General features: G+C 40.4%; 1 protein-coding gene across 3 annotated transcripts in view; it reads right to left on the bottom strand.

The window, feature by feature from the left end:
• Window positions 1–4: 4 nt before the first annotated feature.
• ZNF410 (zinc finger protein 410) overlaps window positions 5–19,499 on the bottom strand; it is a 40,643-nt gene continuing 21,148 nt past the window's right edge. The window contains exons 6-12 of one of the 3 annotated variants that reach the window (XM_024737793.1): window positions 16,765–16,915; window positions 16,125–16,306; window positions 10,684–10,773; window positions 8,101–8,226; window positions 7,201–7,341; window positions 5,707–5,834; window positions 5–807 (exon numbers count right to left, since the gene is read on the bottom strand). In XM_024737793.1, the coding sequence (XP_024593561.1) occupies window positions 769–807; window positions 5,707–5,834; window positions 7,201–7,341; window positions 8,101–8,226; window positions 10,684–10,773; window positions 16,125–16,306; window positions 16,765–16,915 (857 nt within the window). In that variant the 3' untranslated portion in view covers window positions 5–768. The remainder of the gene's footprint in view (window positions 808–5,706; window positions 5,835–7,200; window positions 7,342–8,100; window positions 8,227–10,683; window positions 10,774–16,124; window positions 16,307–16,764; window positions 16,916–19,499) is intronic. The other 2 variants (XM_024737794.1, XM_024737795.1) reach the window with 2 other exon arrangements.

The raw sequence follows: 19,499 nt of genomic DNA on the forward strand, positions 1-19,499 counted from the left end.
AAAAAACTGACTGGCTGTTTTGTTTATTTAAAGGAAAAACAATTGAAGCTCTGAATCAGGTGATTTTTAACTTAAAAAAACAAAAAGCAAAAAACAAACAACCTCTTAACATGCTACTGTATGTTCCATAAACAAAGAAAGCAAAGTGGCCAAGTAGAGGTGTACAGGACAAGATAGTACCTCAGCCTGGGACAAGCAGGGGTTCAAGTAATTTATTTTTTTGAAGACCAGTGGCAGAGAGTCTCTTACTCAGGTTGCTAAAGGGAGAATGTCACAACAGAACTGACATCATTCCCTTCTCGAAAGCAACAAGGCATCTTGAAAGCTTAACTTCTTGGTGAAGTTTTATGGTTGGTGGCAGGATTTAGGATTTAGTTCACCCATGTGAAAAGACAGCTCAGTATGGGATGAAAACTCTTCAAAGGAAAACCTCCCCTCAACAGTCTTACTGAGAAACTTCAGCCAACAAATAATCAAATTCACTTTTGGGAGAAGTCTATCCCAGAGTTGTGCAGTGGGAAGAGAGGTAGGTACAGTTACCCAGCCCACATTCACTGCTTTCTTTCTTGTCTGAATCAGATGGTAGTTGAAGAGAAGCTCTCCTACAGTCATCTTCTAGGCCAGGAAAGATGAACAGAGGCAAAAGTGGGGTCCTGTCCTTCTCAGATTCATTTTGGTTCTGGCAAACTGTGAGCCATTGCATCCTGTTCCCACTACATGCACTCTGGGATCAGGTAGAGCTGATCTTCCAGGAGTCAGCACCCATGCTCATGTCCGTCCTTCAGTTAAATCTCCTTGGTTTAGTAACTGTAAGAGATTAAAAACAAATCTGGAATAGTTACCAGTGAATAACAGGAAAAATAATTCATACTAAGTGAAAGGTTTACAATTGGGGGTGGGGAATGCATTGCAGGGGTGAATCAGGGACAGCTAGTTCCAAATCAGAAGATATGCACAGACTGATAGATTTCATTTATATACTGGCCTTGGGACAGCACTTTGACCATTTGATGATGCTGGCATTCCTACTATAGCAGTAAAATATCCTGATAATAATTATAATATCCTATAACCCAAACTATTATTTGTGTATCACATACTCACTAGTCAGTGATGGAGGAATCTATAACCACAGGGAAATCAGAACTGGTGGAACCAAAAATCTTACATCAGTCAGTTAGCCAAAGTACAGGCTGAAGGCTCAAGAAGAAGTAAAAGGAATGGAGTTCTACGTGAGAGCTACAACTCACTCATGAAAAATCCAGGGATTTCCTGGGCTTAAAATACCTTTCCTGTGATGAGGGAAGACAAGCCTGAGAGTCTCCAATAGGGTGGCAGCTACTGTGGACATTCTACTCTACATTCAAGGTTCCTGTTGAAAGGTGTTTTTGTATAATAATTGATGAAACTGGGTTCCATTTTATTATGAAAAGAAAATGAGATGGGAATAATACAGTGAAAACAATAAACATTGTTTGTTAAAATCTAATCAGATAAATTCTAGAGCCGGAGATATATTTATTTGGTGATCTTAATTTAGATGAAGGTAATTTACATAGTAGAATTCAATGGTATGGAATTTAAAGAAAAATTTTAAACTTAGAGAAAGAAACCACAGATTTCATTTGATACTGTGTGGTAGAGATTAGGAATGGTATATTTTTAATCTAGACCAAGATCCAGATGTTTACACTGTAACCTAGCAATGGCACTTTATGAGAAATGTTAAAGAATTTGTAATTTCTGTTTTCCTCCTTGTTTTATTTGGGAAACGTTCTAAGATACAGTCAAAGCTAACTGGCAATCACTTATACTGGTTCTTGAATTCAAGAATGTGACGTCAGTGTGGCTATGGAACCCCAGTTGGGATGACCTTTAGTCCACAGAAGGTCAAAAGCCCTGGGGTCTCAGCTGGGTCTGTACAATGAGTCCTCTGTCTGATTCTCAGAAGACCTGGCCACACTGAGGAAAAATCAGAATTGCCCAATTTGAACCATCTGAGTGAGAGTTAACTTGTAGTTTTTCATATACTTTCCATGATAATTTCTGACACTTGTTCTTGATTAAGTTATTTTTATTTTTAGATCATATTTACAGGAGTCCAATTAGAAGTGCATCAGCAGATTCTTACAGGTCTGATCTACAATGCATGGTGATCTTTAAAAAACAATTTGGAATGGGCATGTGTTGTTTTAAGGGTTGCTATTGCCTTCTCCTTCTCTGGCATCTGAGAATAATCCCTAAGGAGTCAATATTCCTCACTCACTGGAGGAACAGTCAGTACCTGGACCCCGGATGAGGAAGAGGATGAAACCTGGAGCCTTTAGGGGCTTATAGCTTGAAAAAAAATGAAGGTATTGGAGGATGTGATAAGCCCACCTTCAGAAGGAAAAGGAGGGGATGAGCAATGAAAATGCCTTGATGGGTGGAAGGTAATAATGGTATAGTAAAGGAAAGACAAAAGAAGTGAGGCTCAGACAGAAGTTATTTTTGTAAATACATAAGGGTCCATGAGGAAAAGGTGATAGTGAAGGATTTTCAACTACATCTAAGGGTAGCACTTTCCTCTTGCAGTGTTAATATTTTTCTATTAAGCGTCTGAGGCTTCCACTCTGAAACTGGGTACACAGGACTTAAAGGCCCTTTGTGTTCTCCTGGAGTGAAGGCCAAGTTTTCCTTTGTTTTTTTTTTTAGGTAGTCTGTGTTACTGTGTCTGTCTGAGGCTGTGAGTGAGCATCTCCCAGACAAGGACACTCGGAAGCCAGCTACAGTTTCAAGAGAACAAATGTGCTATTACTGGACTTTCTGCATACACAAATCTGACCATGTCATACCCCATTTAAAACCATGCAGTGGCTCCCCAGTGCCCCCAGGATAAAATCATGTCCTATAAGGCCCTTAAAGAGAAGAACCAGCTTGTCTTTCCTGCTCTCATTTTTCCATCCCACACCAATCTCTCCATTCCATGTCCATCACACTCAACCCTTTGTGGTTCCATAGTCAGGCATGCTCCCTCTCCTTTGTACACATTGCTGCCTTTACGCCTGTTAAATTTCTTCAAATCTCCCCCACTTCTCCATCAAGATGATTGCTATTCATCCCTCAGGTCTCAACTTAAACTCTAAAACTTACTCCCTGACTTCCCCCAAGACTAACACTACTACCCTGTATAAAAATTGCCAGTTCCCTGACCTGTTGCCCTTCCCATTCTAAACTCTCTGTACAGCACAACTCCAGGGGCACCATTTACATAGCTATGGAGTTATGAAAGGCAGAGGTCCTAACTCTGACTCTAAGCTCTTTGAGACAGAGATTATATTTTGTTTACTACTGTATAACTAGTACCCAGCAGAGTGCCTTGCACACATCAGGTACATAATATCTGTTGAATGAATTATCTTTATTCATCTGGCATTTATTTGGGGTAATCTGGAGTGCTTCAATTAAAAAAGGTATTTAGCAGTATGGGAGAGAAAAACTCCAAAGTTTCAAATATAAAAAAAGAAAACGTTGGAGGCTTCCCTGGTGGCGCAGTGGTTGAGAGTCCACCTGCTGATACAGGGGACATGGGTTCGTGCCCCGGTCCGGGAAGATCCCACGTGCCGCGGAGCGGCTGGGCCCGTGAGCCATGGCCTCTGAGCCTGCGTGTCTGGAGCCTATGCTCAGTAGTGGGAGAGGCCACAACAGTGAGAGGCCCAAGTACCACAAAAAAAAAAAAAAAAAAAAAAAAAAAAAGAAAATGAGTGTTGTGGATTGGTATATCAGGATAATAATTTGTACTAGGTACAAAAAGAAGGGGATGACTTTCCTGAACTATTTCAGAGCAACCCAATAGTTAATGCAAGTATTTCTTTTATAGAAGAATCACAGTTAATAAAAGCAGAAGGAAAAAGAGAATAAGGTATCACTGTTTTGCAAGCCCTAATGAAAAAACAGATCTAGGCCATGATCAGTAATTGTTGCCAAAACTTTTACATAACCCACTGGTCAATCTTGAGATCAGTAAGAGGAGAACAACCAAATATCACATGTCTCCTGATGAGATGTAGTAGGAAGCAAGAGTACCACCTATAAAATATTCTTGCCAAGAGGAAAAACAAACGGTAATCTAATCAAGCCTCTAAACGTAATTACCAGTTTTCAGGAAGTCTGTGGATAGAGAAATATATCAAACAACAAAAGGAGTCAATCAACCAAAATCAGAATGTGGGAAATGCTATAAGACAAACAACCCAATTCCTTAAATAGATAGCCATACTGAAAAAAAGAGGGGGAGGACTATTAGAGAGAAAGAGAATTATTAACCAAATGCAATGTATAGGCTTTGTTTGAATTCTAATTCAAACCAACCAACCATAAAAAGATTCTTTCTGAGAAAAAATTCAGAAGGCTAAGAATCAGAGGATATCAATAAATTATTGTTAATTTTGTTGGGTATAATAAAGATATGAAAAAATAACAGAAATATTTACAGATGAAATGTCTATGATTTGATTTAAAATACTGCAGTACAAATAAAACACCAACAGCAAACAGTAGGAAGGAAGTGATAAGAACAGTAGAGGGTTAATTGTTGAAGATGGGCGACAAGTACATGGATTCACTATACTATTCTCGTTCTCAGTATTTATACTCTTTGAAAACTTCCATAATAAAACATTTTAAATAGATAAACGAAGAGGGGAACAAATAAAGGAAGACTCCACAGGTGAGACATGTTCCAAAGCAGTTACCAGGAGAAGGTGACTTAGGAAAGAACCAAATACCAAATAGCAAAAACTTTCAATATAACATAAGCAAGCCTGAGACAATGGGTCGCAGTGATGAATACAAGGAAAGGTCCTGGAAGAAACATTAGCATGCATGCCCAGAGCCTTCTGATCCTGGATATCCTCAGAAATATTACAGAAAAATTGAGACCATTCAATATAGGAGGCAGTCATTTGAATGCTGTAACAGCGGACTGTGGTCTACAGGCTATAATGAAAGGAAAAGTGAAAGATACTATAACACCAAAGCCAGAATATACAGGCTTTGGCAAAAGCTTATGCATATGAAACGAGCTCATGAGGAAGTCATCTACCTCCACGACATAAGGCCAATAAAATATCCTAAGATTCTAGAAGCCCAACTGGTTTTCATTCTGTTTTCCGGGTCAGAGCCAAAAAAACAGAGTAAGGGGTGGCTTAGAATCAATCTAAAAGCCCCCTTTGATTTAGATGATGGTTCTCACTCAACAAGCAAGTGGACACATTCCCATATGCCCAGTTGGTTCAGCCTGGTATCTCCGAGACAACTGGCCCTAGCAAAATGAATGATAATTATTTCTAATGATTTTGTCACTATCTTTTTTGCTCAAGGACTACTTTGTCCCAGGATGTTATTTTCTTTATAAAATAAAAGCAGCATCTTCATCGCAAGTGAGGCAAGAACAGGAGGAGCGGATCTCATTAATTAGGGCATGTGTATCAAGGAAACTAGAGCTCAGAGTCCCAGCTGTGAATGACCAATCTCCCAATTCAGCAGACCCTAATACTCAGGTTCCTTTCAAACCTGGACTCATGCTTAGCTTAAGGTAAGATATTCTAATCTAAGTCTCCAGGAAAGGGGAATTAGAGAATTTTTTCAGATCCTCTGAAATAGATTCCCAATCATTCTCCACATTAATCTCCACAGAAACAAAGTAAGGGCAAGAGACAGTTTTACCTCCTGTGGATTTACGGCAGTTAAGACAGACACCTCATATGACTGCCTCCCTGACTGCATGGTCACCAAATGATGCGTCACATCAGGCACTGAAGACAGAGGACGTGGGGATCCTTCAGCAAGCACCTCTGAAACAGCAGAAAAATGTTTCAATGCAAAGTGAATCTACAGATCTACCTACCTACCTTCATTATCAAGTCTCTCATTAAGAATGCTTAAAACTGTCCCCTGAAAAACTGAATCCCACATTCCTGTGTTTCTTCCAAATTAATTCCTGCCTGATAATCACTATCAGTGAATTTGGAAAGTATTACTAAAGGGGGATGGGAAGAAAAGGCAAGAAATCTTGATATAACAGCTGACCATTTTTCAGTATGCCAATTTAGAGTAATATGGCTTTAGCACTATTAACCGGATTAAAAATTGCTTATGAATCAGGGAACCAGAGCCAACGCTTAAAGCAGTCACCAGTGATGGAAACAGTGCAATACGTGCTAGTCAAGAGCTTAAACCTGGCTCCAAAGTTCCTTCTCACTGTCTCTTCCTCCCTTGAGACTTTCCTCCTTAGTATCATTTATGAAACAGAAGAGGCTTATTGTGGAAGCACACTCTGGGCCTTGTAGGCTCCATATATAAGTTACACAAACATGGTCTTTATACCCAAAACTGACTGACTGGGATATGAGTAACGAAAACAAAGGATCTCAGACTTATTAAATATTCATCAGCAGAATCACCACGAAAATCTTTTGGAAATTGCTTACACATAAACCACTTAGCTCTCAAATAAATTAAGAGTACCTTCTAGGGGCTTTCTAGCTTATATTGCTCTTCCAGGATACCACATAACTTAACGTTTGCTTATACACTATCTTCTACTCACTCAATGTTGTTTCCCATATGTAAGTTTTGACTTCTGAACTAGATTTTAAGGTCCCTGTCTTCTACTTTTCTTTCCCATGGTGCCAGGTACACAGTAGGCACTGAATAAATGCATGCTGACCTCACCTGTTAAGTTTTTCAGAGAAGAGGGCCTGGCCTGTGTAACTTGGGTGAAATTTCTATACCAGAGAGGAGCAACTGTTTCCTAGAGAGCCCTTTCTTTTCTCCAGAAGATATGGCTTTTGAAGGTATGGAGAAATTGCTTTAATTCTCCTCTGTAAAACCTGGTTATGTTCTGTTTAAATATTTTAAAAGTTAAGTTCTTCCATAACTGCAATAGGAAAGATAGAAACAGTTGGGCTAGGATGCTAGGATTATGGATAATTTTCTTCTTAAAACTTTTTATTCTTTTGTAACATTATCTTTTCAATGAAAAAACTTTTTAAAATATTCACTTATCCACTCCAGAGACAACACAAATGCTACTCAATCATACCATTTCTACTCACAAGAAATGAAATTAATTAAAACCTCCATTTTGGAGAAAACCCCATTCCTTAGTCCCTAGTTGCAGCCCATTTTCCCCAAATAAAGGAGAGTTGAAAGTCTTACCATCATCAACTCCTAGGATAGAATTGGTATTTGGTAGGTTCAAGGACTCTCCACCAAGGCTGGGCTGAGAATTCATAGACACCAGGTTTTTACTGGTTACTGAAGCCTCTTCAAGCAAACTACTGCCCATTAGTGGCTCAGCTGCACAGAGAATAGGATGTGAGAGACATACAGCAGTCAAGGCTGTGCCTGGTCCCCATTTTCCTTCACGAGAAGCTGGCTTTTTTTTCAGAACTAAAAGTTAACCTGTATCTTGGATGCCACCTCCTCTATTTCACTTACTTTTGGGAAGCGAAAATAAACCTAGAAGGGAAGAGTTTGAGCCTCATGGATAAATACCCTTGCTTATGATCAGCATCTGGATAACAAACATATAAAATGGGATGGGTGCATCCTTAGAAAGGAGTATTTAGAATAAAATAATTGATTAAGGAAAGACATGGAAAGGAATAATAATAAAAACGTATTATCAGATTTAAGCTAGGGTAAAAAGGGAGTCATGACTGATAAGTAAAAAATGCTTAAACTCTTGTCATACAGAAATCTTCATCACAGTGACACTCAAATGATGGTTCATGGATCAGCACCAGTTACCATCAAACTCACTAGAGGAACTTTCAAAATTATAGACTCCAGGATTTTACTACCAAGTAATCTCATTTATCAGGTTGTTTTGTTTTGCTGGGGCGGGGGAGGGGTGGACAAGCAATACACAATGTATGTTTTAAAAGCTTGCAAACGATTTTACTGTACAGCTACATTTGGAAACCACTAGTCCATCAAATGAGACCAATCTCTCTACCCAAAATAGAATCAGAAAATTTCCACATCAGACAGGCCAGTTATTTGGCTTTTTGAACCCCCAAAATATAGCCCTCCACTATACCCTCTTCTCCTTACCAGTTTGTTCCTGCTCTTGACTCCCAGCTGCTCCCATCTGCAAGTGGTGCTTTCTCATGTGCACATTCCTGCTCCCACTCTGAGAGAAGGTCTTCCCACAGACTTGACACTGATGTGGCTTCTCTCCTGAAACACAGACCCAGTTAAGACAGGGGAGCCAAAAGGACAGGGTACATTTCTGACAGCAAGAGAATGGACTCAAGCCCTAGATGGAGAAGCCCAGACGATGTTAAACTAAACATTAAGAGGCTACTCCTTCTCCCATGCCGCACCTTCCCCCAGCCTCTCAACCTTCAGTACACAGAGGAAAGCTGGAAAGTACACCAGGAGGGCTTAGCACACTCACTGCTCCCAGCCTCCAGTACTCTCCAGACCCACTGTACTGCTGCTTCCACAAAACAACTTCTCTGGTATAAGATCATGGTAGACACAGAATAGTTACTTCCCTTTTCAGATACAGTCTTCCATGGACCTCAAGGACATGCACTAGCCTCAAGGATTCCAACCCTGGATTCATAATATACCTTTATCCCGTTTCCTGCCACAACTCCCAGTCTTCAATGTTCACACTGGTGGTTCTTCTACACAATGATCTGAACTATCCCTTAGGTCCTCAAGTCTGAAACCCTCAACTTCTATCCCACCTACCCAGACAACCACACTTAGAGCGGGCTCAAAAACTTATGCCAAAGAACAAAAACAAAAACCAAAAAAACCCTTATGCCTACAGGGGACTAGTAGATAGCAAAACTAAGTGAAATGACAAGAAAATTTCCAGAAGAGGCAGAATATAGAGAGACAGAAAGCTGGTCAATGACTGCCTGGATCTGGGGGTGGGAGCAGGAACTGACAGCAAAGGGGCACAAAGAAACTTTTGGTATGATGCAAGTGTTCTAAAACTGGATTGTGGTGGTGATTGTACAATCCTATATATTTCTAAAAATCACTGATGTGTATACTTACAATGGGTGAACTTTAAGGTATGTGCATTAATAGGTCCAAAAGCTGTTAAAAAATAACTATAATGGATTGAAATACAGTGAATATGTAGAAACACATGAATTCAAGATAATACTAATGAGAGAGAGAGAGAGAGAAAAAAAGCAGTGAAAATGACACTACTAGAAGTAACCAGAGTACCAATTTCTTATTCTGAAAACTCACAGTTTAAAGAATTACACATTTATCCTGCCTTTTGTGTACAAATTACCAAATAGCCCTAGTTGATAGAGACCCATTATACAGAATTCTGGCTAACAAATGTGAATGAATAATAGAATTAGAAAAATAACATTTTACAACCCTGCTGAAATAACGAATTCAGGCATCATTCAGAGATGAAACCATATGGCTGCTAGGGAACATTACAATGTGGGGATCAGGGTGTTACTACCTGAACCAACTGATCAATTTTGACAACTAGGCTCTGTATGCCTCCTGATGTGATGCAAAATGAAACACAACCACCTATAACATAACCTTGCCAAAATCTTTGAACCTTTGAAGCTTTTAGGAAATATAGGGGAACAAGTTAAATGACAGAAAAGGAGGCAAACCAACAAATTCAGAACGTGGGATGAGCTACAGGACCAACTGACTCTGTTGTGCAATAAGTCTATAGCATGAAAAACAAAAAGTACAGATAGATCTAGATTCAAGAAGACTTACTAGCCAAGTACAACGAGTGGACCTTGTTGGATCCTGATTTAAACAAAGGCACTTTAAAAGACATTTTTGAGACAATTGGAAAAAAATTAAACATGGAGTGAATCTCAGATAAAACCAAGGAGTTATTGTTAATTTTGATAGATATGACAACAGCATTATTGTTATGTAAAAAAGTATTTTCCTCTACTTTTATGTATGTTTGACAAAATTTTACATAATAAAGAACAGTAAAATGAAAACACTCCACAAGCCAAGCAAAACACATCTGGAAGTCCACACCTAACCCATAGGCTATCAGTTTGCTATCTCTGCTTAGAATCTGTCATCATATTAAAAAACTGCTCTACCCCTAGGATCTCAGCTCTGAAATTCACATCCCTGACTGATTATACCTCTCCAACTCCCTTGCTCCCACTGAACGGTTTTGCTGTCTTCATGATAAATAACTTCTAGTTCCTTCTCCCCACTCCTCCCATTCTGGCTTCCCTTTGCTCCCCATGGCTAGCCATTTGAACAATTACCAGATTCCATTTTAGAATCTCTCTCCACTTCGAGTTCACTTCTGCCTTGGCAAGTCTGCTCTGAATAACTCCATGGACCATATCTGATGTAACTTATAAAGTACCCAGTGTAGTGCCAAATAAATTCGTTGATTCCCTCAGAAAAAGGTCTCAATTATAAAGCAGTTCAATGGCTCAGCTGAAAATAATAATAATTAGATATTTTCTCCTTGATTATATGACCCTTTGAATGCAAGCATCAAGGGCCTTGATTTCTGATTCTGTCAGGATAGGGAGGAAACTTTATGGTGAACAGTTTGTTTCTCTTTAGATCTCTTTATACCACTACCCTAACCTTTTACCCTTTTGGCTCTCCATCTTCCCTGAAATCTATGAATGGCACAGGTTCTAGTACCTGAATGAACGACCAAATGTTTTCGAAGACTAGAATACTCAGCAAAGGAACGGCCACATCCTTGGGCTTCACAAAGGAAAGGCTTCTCTCCTAGAGACAGAAAATAAGATAAAGACTCAGTCTTCTGATGAACTATTATTCTATTTTCCCATCAATCTTTTCCTGTTTCCAACAACTTACTCTGATTTCCTGAATTCACGCTATATAATTTCAACCGGACTATCCAGCAGGTGTCACCTCTCAGTCACAGCCCTGCAGACAGCCCTGCCCTTTTCTTTAGAGTAGCTGCCTCTGAGCATACTTCCTTCTCCCTCCTCAGGGGCTGAGCCCCAGCTGCACTGAGCTACCTTCTTTGGTGATCCCATCCCTTCTGAGGATATCAGGAAAACAGTGTATACACTCTCAGGATTTTTACCTTACATCAATTCTCTTTAAGATTGAGTTTCTAGATCCATTTAAGAGTACAGATTTTTAAAGGTTATAAAATAGGGGGCTTCCCTGGTGGCGCAGTGGTTGGGAGTCCACCTGCCGGTGCAGGGGAGACGTGTTCGTGCCCCGGTCTGGGAGGATCCCACATGCCGCAGAGCGGCTGGGTCCATGAGCCGTAGCCACTGGGCCTTCGCGTCCGGAGCCTGTGCTCCGCGACAGGAGAGGCCACAATAGTGAGAGGCCCGCATACCACACACACTCAAAAAAAGGTTATAAAATAGGTATTACATAATCCCATCTTATAAAAGCAAACAAATAAAAACAGCTATTTAGTGAAAGGTACACAGAAAAATCTCACTATGTGTTAACAGTACTTATAACCTGATAGTGGTATTATGATTTTTCTTCTTGTGCTTTTCCATAATTTTCATTTTCTACAGCATTACTTTGTTATTTTAAAAATCAAAGATGCATGGTGAAAACTGAATGAGGTCTGTAGACTGACAGTACTGTTGACTTTCTGGTTTTGATACTGTACTATGGCTACGTAAGATGTCACTTCTGAGTGGAAGCTGGGTGAAGCACATACAGAACTCTTTGTACTCTTTTTGTGACTTCTCACGAGTCTATAATTGTTTCAAAATAAAAAGTGAAAAAAAATCAGAGATGCAGTCCGTATCTCCCAAGGGTCACAACCTAGTGAGAGATAAACGTATTCATAAATGACTTTAATTCTGGTATAAAAAAGTGCTATATGCAATTATAAAGGGGAGGAATTCTTACTGTGGTAACTTTTTTTTTTTTTTTTTGCGGTACGCGGGCCTCTCACTGTTGTGGCCTCTCCCGTTGTGGAGCACAGGCTCCGGACGCGCAGGCTCAGCGGCCATGGCTCACGGGCCCAGACGCTCCGTGGCATGTGGGATCTTCCCGGACCGGGGCACGAACCTGAGTCCCCTGCATCAGCAGGTGGACTCTCAACCACTGCACCACCAGGGAAGCCCGGTAACTTCTCTTTTTAAAGAAGCTGAATTTAAGCTGCTCTTTAAAGATGACAAGGATGAAAGGAAATTTCAGGCATAAGGACTAGTATGAGCACAGCCTTGAAACTGAGAGCGCCCAAGGCAAGTTCAGAAAACGACAAGTGTGAAATAAGTATATATATTGGTCTTTGCCCCAGCTTCCTGACACACAGCTTTAAAACCCTTGTACACAGGGGTGCTAGAATTTTTTGTTCTAACATTTAATCTTGGATCCTAGCTCCTGATGCAGAGCTCCTGAACCCCTTGTAATTTTTTAAGTGATATGAGCACTAGGATAATCTGTTGTTCTAATATTTGGTCTTTGACAGTGATTCCTGACACAGAATTCCTAACCCCTTAGAATTTACTGGGTGACAGCAGTGTCTCTTCTAATGAGGTGACTCTTGGTGGGCTCCTGGATGGGGGCGAGTTACCAGAAAGACCAAGCCATGATTAGAAGCTTGAGATTTTCAGCCCTACCCCCATTTTCAGAGAGGAGAGAGGGCCTGGAAATGGATTAATCATCAATCATGCCTACGTGATGAAACCTCCATAAAAATTCCAAAAGTACAGGGTTCAGAGAGCCTCTGGGCTGGTGAACATGTCTATGTGCCAAGAGAGTGGCACACCCCAACTCCACAGGGACAGAAGCTCCCGTGCTTGGGACTATTCCAGACTTCACCCTGTGTATCTCTTTGTCTGGCTGCTCACCTGTATCCTTTATCATATCCTTTATATAATAAACTGGTAGACATGTTTCCCTGAGTTCTGTGAGCTGTTCTAGCAAATAATTGAATCCGGGATGGGGGGTGGGGTGGGGGGGTGGGGTCATGGGAACTCCAATTGGTAGCCAAGTCAGACAGAGGTTGTGAGTAACCTGGGGACTTGCTACTTGCAATAGACATCTGAAGTAGGTGGCAGTCTTGTGGGGCTGAGCCCTTAACCTGTGGGATCTGACGCTGTTTCCAGATAGTGTCAGAATTCAGTTAAATTATAGACACCCACCTGGTGTCACAGAGACTTGCTTGGTGTAGGAAAACACGTTTGGTGTCAGAACTGTTATGAGTGTGACAGTGTGAGAGAGTAAAGGAGAAAAACAGAAACTCAGCAAGTAAGGCTGGCATGGTGAAAATGCAGGAGCTGGGCCTTGAAGGAGGGAGGAGCACAGCTCTAGATTATACTGTTCTTTCAGACTGTACCACACGGTTTAATGTTTGTGATTTTCCAGTGGTCTGTAACTTTTTGGAAAGCATATCTGTATACTCACACTAACCCCAGAATGCCAGACACTCCAAAAGTCGCCGAATGAATGAACGATATATTCATACATATGACAGAATAAACACCAGGAAAACAGAAAACTGCAGTTAATAAATAAGGTTAAATGTTTAACAAGATGAACTCAAGAACCTCAGAAAAAGATTTCAAAAAAGATTCATCAGAATCTAGTGGCAGGAATCTCAACAAGCTGCCTTAAGTTAGATGGCCTTCCTATTTGGAAACTGAGAGGATGGTGATTTTGCTGCGATAAGGAGGAGGAGGAGGTTCAAGAGGCAATGCTGCATAATGGTTGAGCGTGAGCCAGTTAGCCCTGAGTTCAAATTTTGGCACTACCACTTACCAGTATGGGGAAGATATTTAAAACCTATGAGAATCAGTTTTTTATCTATAAAATTAACATAATACAACCTCAAAAGATTATTTTGAGAATTAGATGAAATGATACAAGTTAAATATATTTAAGCATAGTGCCTGGCACATAGTAAGCCACTAAAATTGGCAGCTTTAATTACTACCGTTACTACTAATAAATATCTGAGGTCAATTTTGACATCTGAGATAAAATGAGTTGTCAGCACTTGAAAATAAAATCCTTGCAAGAGCTTTGGAGTCAGATCAGAATTCAAATGCCAGTTCTACCATTTCTTAGCTGCATAATGTTGGGCAATTTACTTAACCCTCTAACCTTCTGTTTCTCCATCGATAAACTCAGTTATCTAAAGCATAAAGGTACCTTGAAGATTAAATGAGATAATGTATATGTGCTTGGTACATATTAAATTGCCTTAATAAATGCTAACTTTTTATTATTATTTTTTTTAATTTATTTATTTTTGGCTGCGTTGGGTCTTTGTTGCTGCATGCAGGCTTTCTCTAGTTGCGGCAAGTGGAGGCTACTCTTCATTGTGGTGCACGGGCTTCTCATTGCAGTGGCTTCTCTTGTTCTGGAGCACGGGCTCTAGGTGTGTGGGCTTCAGTAGTTGTGGCTCACAGGCTCTAGAGTGCAGGCTCAGTAGTTGTGGTGCACGGGCTTAGTTGCTCCGCGGCACGTGGGATCCTCCCGGACCAGGGCTCAAACCCATGTCCCCTGCAATGGCAGGTGGATTCTCAACCAATGCACTACCAGGGAAGTCCTAACTTTTATTATTATATTAATTATTGAGATTCAGATCTGTGAGACATCCAGGAAGAAATGATTAAATTGAAGCCTGAGACTGCAATGAGACAGCACACTGAGTAAAATGGGAGAAACCCAAAATTCTGAAATTGGTCAACAGTTAGATTAACAAGGCAGAGCTAGCAAGAGTCAGAATGAAGAGAGAAAATCAGGTCACACTCTGAATAAAAGAAAGCATTTTAAAATATGTTCACTTTAATCAAATGCTACAAAGATGACAAGTGGCACAAGGATGAAGAGGTTACTGAATTTAATAAGGCACAGTGAATTCTACTACTTTCCTTAACTATTCAGCTAGATGTTTTTCCTGTTCTTTTATTCAAACTGCTTTCTCGGAGCAAGAATACTCTTTCAAGAAAGAACTGAGGGGCTTCCCTGGTGGCACAGTGGTTGAGAATCCTGCCAAGGCAGGGGACACAGGTTCGAGCCCTGGTCTGGGAAGATCCCACATGCTGAGGAGCAACTGAGCCCGCATGCCACAGCTACTGAGCCTGTGTGCTGCAACTACTGAAGCCCACGTACCTACAGCCCATGCTCTGTAACAAGAGAAGCCACCGCAATGAGAAGCCCGCACACCGCAACTAAGAGTAGCCCCCGCTCGCCACAACTAAAGAAAGCCCACGTGCAGCAACAAAGACCCAACCCAGCCAAAAATTAAATAAATAAATAAATAAATAGAAAGAAAGAAAGAGCTGAGAACAGAGCTATTCTGCCCTAAAATATATCCAGTGGTAATGTCAATCTAGAGGGAATCATAGGGACATGTGCAGAACAAAGGTGGCTTCAGCTTGGGTTTCACTTTTTAAATGTCATTTATTTGTACCTGCTATCATTTTAGCATGCAAGAATAAACAAGGAAGAGAAAGAGAAAGTGGGAAGAATAGTTACACATCCTATGGTAGTAGTCTGGGTTCAGTGATTAAGCTCTGGCAAGAGACTTAGCACAACTGGGCCAAGTGGCTTGGAAAGTCACACTTAAGCTTTTAGATTAAGAAATCAGGATATCTTTCTTTTGCTCCGTTGATATTAACATGCTATTTGACTCAGGACAAGTCACTTCTCCATTCTGTTTCTCAGGCTGTGAGGCTCTAACAACAAAGTAAACTCAAAGTCAGGGATTAAGCTTAGCTTTTGTATTTCCCCTCACCTTACCCCCCATTTAGTGCCTAGACCAGAATCTGTGTGGTTTGTGTAACTCAATAAATGTTAATGACCAAAACTACAACTGTGTTAAGTTTGAAGATATTTGGAAAGGCTCATTTCTGTCCATATATGATCATATCATTGGTATCAGTGATGGTCTTATATCCCTTCCTACTTAAGGCTATCAGAGACAGAAATCAAACTGTCCATTCTCACACAGAGGTGACAATAAATGTTACTGAAAGAACTGAAAAGTGCCATGAGGCATTTGAAAAAAAGAAATTTCATCCTTAGAGTTCTAGCAACAACCCCAACCTTCGTCTCCTAAGGACAGCCAGCAGGCCCTGAGCCAAGCAGTAGACGGCCTGCGGGAATGCTGGGGTGGCACACACCTGTGTGGATGCGCAGGTGGTTCTTCAGGTTTCCAGCTGTAGTGAACTGCTTACCACAGTTAGACTCAGGACACATAAAGGGCTTCTCCCCATTGTGGGTCCTCATGTGCACCTTCAGCCTCTGCAGTACATAGAAGCTTTTCCCACAACCTGCTGCAGGGCAGATAAAGGAGCGGTCGTTTCTGGGGGAAAAAAAAAAATCACATATGCAACAATGCCTGAAAATGCTCTTTGCTAGAGAGGACAAGTCAAAGCTCCTACTGACTCTCAAGGTAGACAGTAAATCCCAAATCTAGATGTATCAGAATCACCTGAACTACAGATGCCCTACTTCTTGAAATACTGATTTCACAGGTTTAGAGGGGGCTTAAGCTTATATATAATTTTTAAGTTCTCCAAGACATTATGTTTTATGATGAGATTTGAGAACTCTTGCTCTAAGATATTTAGGTGCCAAATGTTTGAACAAGGTAAATGAGACAATGCAAATGTTTCTATTAAAGAACAAAAGACATCTTAACCACAAGTGAGCTGGAGCCCCTGCTTTCCTTTAATCTGTCAAGTGGGGGGACTTCTGTCAAGTTCCTTCAGAAGCATCAACTTTCTTAAGCTCCAAGTATGGAATCTCAGGTTTGCTCACCGATGAGTTTTGAGGTGGTACTTAAAGTGAGCTGGCCACACAAATGTCCGGTCACAGCCTTCAACTGTACACTTGAGCTTCTTCTCCATTTGAGGAAGGGGCCCAGAATCTTTCGGTTGCCCATCACCAGAACCAAGGTGGACATTTTCTCCTGTAACAGAGTCACATATTTATAATCTAGGGAAGGATTCCACTCAGATACTTTGGTTCAAACAATAAAGCCACTCCTAGTGATCATTAATCACATATCGATCTTCATCTTCCCCAGCTTGCTTTGCATTCATTTAACAGAAGTGAGAGGGCTCTATAACCCCACCCCCTTACTTAATCCACAGAACTACAAAAAGCCACAAGACTAGGCCTCTTTGGCAAATGTAAGAAATATCCAAAATGGTTTCATATCAAAAAGCAGAGTTCAACCTATTTTGCATTACAGATTGGTAAGGAAGCAGGTATGTCAACACCAGAAGTGGGGTCCTACAGAAGATGACTTAAAGCTCTAGGTAATAATAACTTGTATTTTAAGGAGAAGCCGCCAGTCTGGCTTAGCTGTGAACTTACAGTAGTAATTTCTTTTGTAGATGGCCATTCTTAGATTTCTATCTTCTGAAGTCAATTTGGCTGTTTCTATCATTCTAGAGAATAAGAATCACCTTCTAATTTCCTGTACCACCCCTCCTTAGTTACAAAATATCTAAGAATGCAAAAACTCAGCTCATTTTCAAATTTCTTACCACATTTTTAAAAGTTAGAGATAATACTGCTCAAGTTTTTTGTTCAATAGAATAAAAGGAGGGGAGGAGAGGAGCATATGGTGCAGTGACTTTCTTAAATTTAAACGAAATCAGTTAACTAAATCTTTAAATAAATTCCAGATTAGCAGGTGGTGCACCCTTTCCTTCGTTTTCTTCAATTCATAGTTGGACATCAATGGAGAAAAACATTCACAACCACTTAATTCTGTTATAAACATATGGAGTTTATCTTTCCACTACATATACATTAGGAATAACATTCATATTTCCAAATTTCCCTCTCAAGAGCCAAGAGTAGGATAATATGTTATACATATCACACTCCCGGGAACCTGACAGTTGATCAAAGGCAGTTTCTGTCCCATCTATTAACCTTACTTTCTTCCTGCCCTACATTCTCCTTGCTGTACTTCACCAAATGCTAATCATAAAACTAATTGCTCCAAGGTCAGAGCGGAACCTAAGATGCCTTTTGCTAGTTAATATTAATTAAATTGTTCTTTTTAAATATTGTCCCACATAGTTTTTTTGTTTGTTTAACTGAAACATGGGTAAATTTTAAACAGCACAGAAGTGCATATACTGTAAGGAAAATTTCCCACTAACTCAAGAGCTCCAGCTAATTAATCTCTAATGAAAGGTTTATAGAAACCCATGCTAATCCAGAGATTTAAACCAGTGACAGGACTTCCCTGGTGGCGTAGTGGTTAAGAATACGCCTGCCAGTGTGGGGGACACGAGTTCGAGCCCTGGTCTGGGAAGATCCCACATGCCACAGAACAACTAAGCCCGTGTGCCACAACTAATGAGCCTGCGCTCTAGGACCCGCATGCCGCAACTACTGAGCCCATGTCCTGCAACTAATGAACCCCGTGCACCTCGAGCCCATGCTCTGCAACAAGAGAAGCCACCGTAATAAGAAGCCCGCGCACCGCAACGGAGAGTAGCCCCCGCTCGCCGCAACTAGAGAAAGCATGCGCACAGCAACCAAGACCCAATGCAGGCAAAAAATAAATTAAAAAAAAAAAAAAGTATAAACTGGTGACAGTTGGGGCTTCATGCATTCAATTTTGTAGATATCAATACAACGAGAACATTGATATAATCATATAACAGGGGGAAAAAAATCCTTCAGAAAAGAGTGAGCTGTCTTGTATTTTGAATCATTATAAAATTTCTCAAAGTGCTCCCTAAATTACTTTGTTTTTGAAAACAAAGCACTGTTTGCAGAAGACAGATTAGCTTAAAATGACCTCAGCCAATGATAGTTTTGGATATTTAGAGGTCATCTGATGAAATGGTTTCCCCCTCCCTCACCCCCCAAGAAAAGAGAGAGCAAGAGAGACAAAGAAACTCAACACCTTATATGGGACATGTTGAATAACACTGTAAACACGTTAAAGATCCTACAGTTATGTGGGCAAGGTCTTTGCATTTGGGATATAATTTCCAGAGAAAGTAGTACTGTATAGAGCAGGTCAGTAAACTTTTCCTGTAAAGGGCCAAACAGCAGATATTTTTGGCTTTGAGGGCCATATGATCTCTGTCACAACTACTCAACTTTGCCACAGTATCAGCCATAGACAATTAGTAATTAAAGGACATGCCTGTGTTCCAATATAACTTTATTTACAAAACAGGTGGTTATTTGGCCCTTTGCTGACTCCTGATATACAGCATCACACACAAAATTAAAATATTTCTGTATTTCAACTTAGATGGAAGTGACAGTATGTTTGTGGTAATGACAGTATGTACCTTATCTCAATAATTTTTTGTATTACCTTAATTGTCACAGGTTAATGAGAAAATACAGAGACAGACCTAAAACAAAAAATATTATGGCATGCTACACAAGCAAAGGTCTTGCAGTGGTTTAGGAGTGGTGTGAATAGAGCGATGGTCCCCAAGCTTTAACATGCATCATAACCACAATGAGGGCTTACTAAAAACTTCCAAGTTTCTGATTCAGTAAGATGA

The sequence above is a fragment of the Neophocaena asiaeorientalis genome, unplaced genomic scaffold (genome assembly GCF_003031525.2).
Source record: "Neophocaena asiaeorientalis asiaeorientalis breed wild unplaced genomic scaffold, Neophocaena_asiaeorientalis_V1.1 scaffold49, whole genome shotgun sequence".
NCBI classification, from domain to species: Eukaryota; Metazoa; Chordata; class Mammalia; order Artiodactyla; family Phocoenidae; genus Neophocaena; species Neophocaena asiaeorientalis.